This window comes from Durio zibethinus, chromosome 6, assembly GCF_047325235.1.
Source record: "Durio zibethinus cultivar Kanyao isolate XHJ-2024 chromosome 6, ASM4732523v1, whole genome shotgun sequence".
NCBI classification, from domain to species: Eukaryota; Viridiplantae; Streptophyta; class Magnoliopsida; order Malvales; family Malvaceae; genus Durio; species Durio zibethinus.
In genome coordinates this window covers 11,504,578-11,507,750 of record NC_143167.1, presented here as the reverse complement: position 1 = coordinate 11,507,750, position 3,173 = coordinate 11,504,578, and the positions used below count along the sequence as shown (strand labels likewise).

Below are 3,173 nucleotides of genomic sequence, written 5' to 3'. Positions count from 1 at the left end.
ATTTACTATCAACCAATTTATCTCTTCTTGGTTTATTTCAAGTCTTTGAGTTAACGATTGGTATCAGAGCTAGTACTTTTTTTTGTAGGTCTAACAACCTAAGAGTAATCCTAAAAATGATTTAAATAAATATAGTGATTAATATAGAGCAACCATCCTCAAGCTACAACAAATATAGTAGGCAATAAGAAATGTGTCTCATGGCAAATGAACGGTTACTACATCTCTTAGAGGTAAAGGCCATTCAATTACAAGACCTCTTTTTTTTGTTGATGATAACTACTCATATTGAAAGACTAAGATGAAATTGTTTATTCAAGCCAATGATTATAAAGTTTGGAAGGTCATTATAAATGGTCCTCAAATTTCAATGAAGATGGTGGATGGTAGAGAAGTGATCAAGCAAAAGAGTGAATGGGATATTAATGATATAAAGATGGCTCAACTCAATATCAAAGTAATGCATACACTCTTTCGTGCATTGGGGCCTAATGAGTATAATAAAGTTTCTTTGTGTAAAAATGCAAAAGAAATTGGGAACAAGTTAACCATCACTCATGAAGGTACTAATCAAGTAAAAGAGACCAAAATTGGCATGCTCACTCATGATTATGAGTTATTCAAGATGAAATCAAAAGAAACCACTAGTAAAATGTCAAACTGCTTCATCGACATCATTAATGGTTTAAAGGCTCTTGAAAAGACTCACCCAAATAAGGAGATGGTGAAGAAAGTTCTAAATAGTCTACTAAAGAGCTGGAAAGCTAAAATGACAGCCATTGAAGAGTCCAAAGTTCTCACACACATTCTTTAGATAAACTCATGGACTCTCTCTTTACTTATAAGATGATTCTTAAAAAGGGATAAGAATCAATCAAGAAAAGTGGCATTGCTTTCAAATCAACCTTTCAAGATGATAAAAAAAATTTTAAACAAGATAAGGTTAATGAAGATGAAGAAATGGACATGTTTGTGAAAAGCTTCAAGAAGTTTATGAAAAGCTTCAAGTTCTCAAATAGAAAAAGACCATAAAGGAAAATGATCAAAAGAGAATCAAGTAGAAGAGAAAGGGATGAAAGTATTTACTATGAATGAAATAAACCAGGTCATATCAAATTTGATTATTCTTCATGGAAGAAGCAAAACATAATGAAGCAAAAGAAGAAAGTAATGGTTACAACATAGAGTGATAGTGACTTCTCTAATGATGAATCATATGAGGAGGAAGTAGCAAACCTATGTCTCATGGCTCTTGATGAGCCCAAGGTAATTTCTAATCCAAATGATTTAAATTCATATATATTTGATGAATTACAAGATGCTTTTGATGAATTAGCTATAAAATTTGAAAGCATAAACATGCAGTATAGGAAAATGATTTCCAAGTTGAAATTAGAAAATGAGCTCTTGACTAAAGCAAAGAATGACTTAGAAAAAGAAATTGAGCTTTTAAAATTGAATGTTAATGATTTGACAAAGAAGAATGAGAATTTGTATAACTTATTTTCTAGATTTTATATGGGACATAAAAAACTCAATGACATGTTTAAAACACAAAGAGGATTCTTTGATAAAGATGGATTAGGTTATAATGGTGGTAATAAAGAGACCCATTTAAAAAATTTTCTTGTTAAGCCAAATGATTTATCTAGCACATGTACTTATTGTCATATTTAGGTCATTCTATACAATATTGTTCCTTGAAGAAAGTCACTTATAAAGGTGAACTTATTAAGAGTTGTTGGATTCCAAAAGGAGTTAATACATAATTACTAAAATGAAGTGGATTTCAAAAGGTACAAAAATTATAAGTACTAACACTTAAGGACCCAAGAAAGTTTGGGTACCCAAAACAAAAATTTAATTGTGTTCTTGTAGGTGGATGAGCATTGCTACAAGGTAAATTCAAGCAAGAACAATCCATAGTACCTTGATAGTGGATGTTTAAAACACATTACTAGAGATAAGACTCTTTTTAAGGACTTAAAAGCTAAAAGTAGAGGAGATGTTACATTTGGTGACGACTCTAAAGGCCAAATTAAAGGGATTGGCTCCATTGGTAACAATTTTTCTACTACTATTGAAAATGTTTTAGTTGTAAAAGGACTCAAGCATAACTTACTTAGTATTAGTTAATTATGTGACAAAGGACTTAAAGTTGTATTTGAATCCATGTGCTGTCAAGTGATTGATATCAAGACTAACAAACTTGTTTTTGTTGGACATTGTCAAGGAAATATTTATATGGTGCATTTGGATAATCTATCCTCTAAAAAATTTTGTTTTATAGCTCAAAAAGAAAATGACAGTTGGATTTGGCATAGAAGACTTGGACATACAAGCATGCATGTAATTTTAAAACTTTCTCAAAATGATTTGGTTGTTAGTTTACCAAAATTAAAATATAAAAATGACAAGGTTTGTGATGCATGTGCTTAAAGAAAACATTGAAAAATCTCTTTCAAATCTAAGAATTGTATTCCAACTACTAAACCTCTTTAACTATTTCATATTGATCTTTTTGGTCCTACTAGGACAATAAGTCTTAAGGGAAAACAATATGGATTTGTTATTGTTGATAATTTTACTAGATATACATGGGTTCTCTTTTTTTATTCAAAGAATGAAACTTTAGAAAAATTTATCACTTTTAGCAAACAAATACAAAAAAAGAAAGGTTATTCAATTTCTAGTATTAGAAGTGATCATGAAAAAGAATTTGAAAACATTGGCTTTAATGTGTTTTATAGTAAAAATGGTATTAGCCATAATTTTTCTAGTCTTAGAACTCCTCAACAAAATGGAGTAGTAGAAAGGAGAAATAAGACTTTAAAAGAAATGGCTAGAATCGTGCTTTATGAAAATAATTTACTTAGATATTTTTAAGTGAAAGCCATAAATACCTTTTGCTATATTATAAATAGAGCTATGATTAGGCCAATATTGAAGAAAACTCTTTGTGAACTTTTTAAAGGAAAAAGGCCTAACATATGTTATTTTCATCCTTTTGGTTGCAAATGTTTTGTTTTGAACAATGAAAAAGATAATATTGGAAAATTTGATGGAAAAAGTGATGAAGGAATTTTCCTAGGATATTCTTTAAATTCAAAAGCCTATAGAGTCTTTAATAAAAGAAAATTAATTATTGAAAAGTCTATACATGTTATCTTGAT

At 29.5% G+C, this 3,173-nt stretch overlaps 1 protein-coding gene across 1 annotated transcript; it reads left to right on the top strand.

Moving 5' to 3' along the window:
- The first annotated feature begins 376 nt into the window (after positions 1-376).
- On the top strand, positions 377-814 carry LOC149518426 (uncharacterized). Its single transcript, XM_089761567.1, has one exon. It carries the CDS (start codon positions 377-379, stop codon positions 812-814), a length of 438 nt encoding a protein of 145 aa, XP_089617693.1.
- Positions 815-3,173: the final 2,359 nt, after the last annotated feature.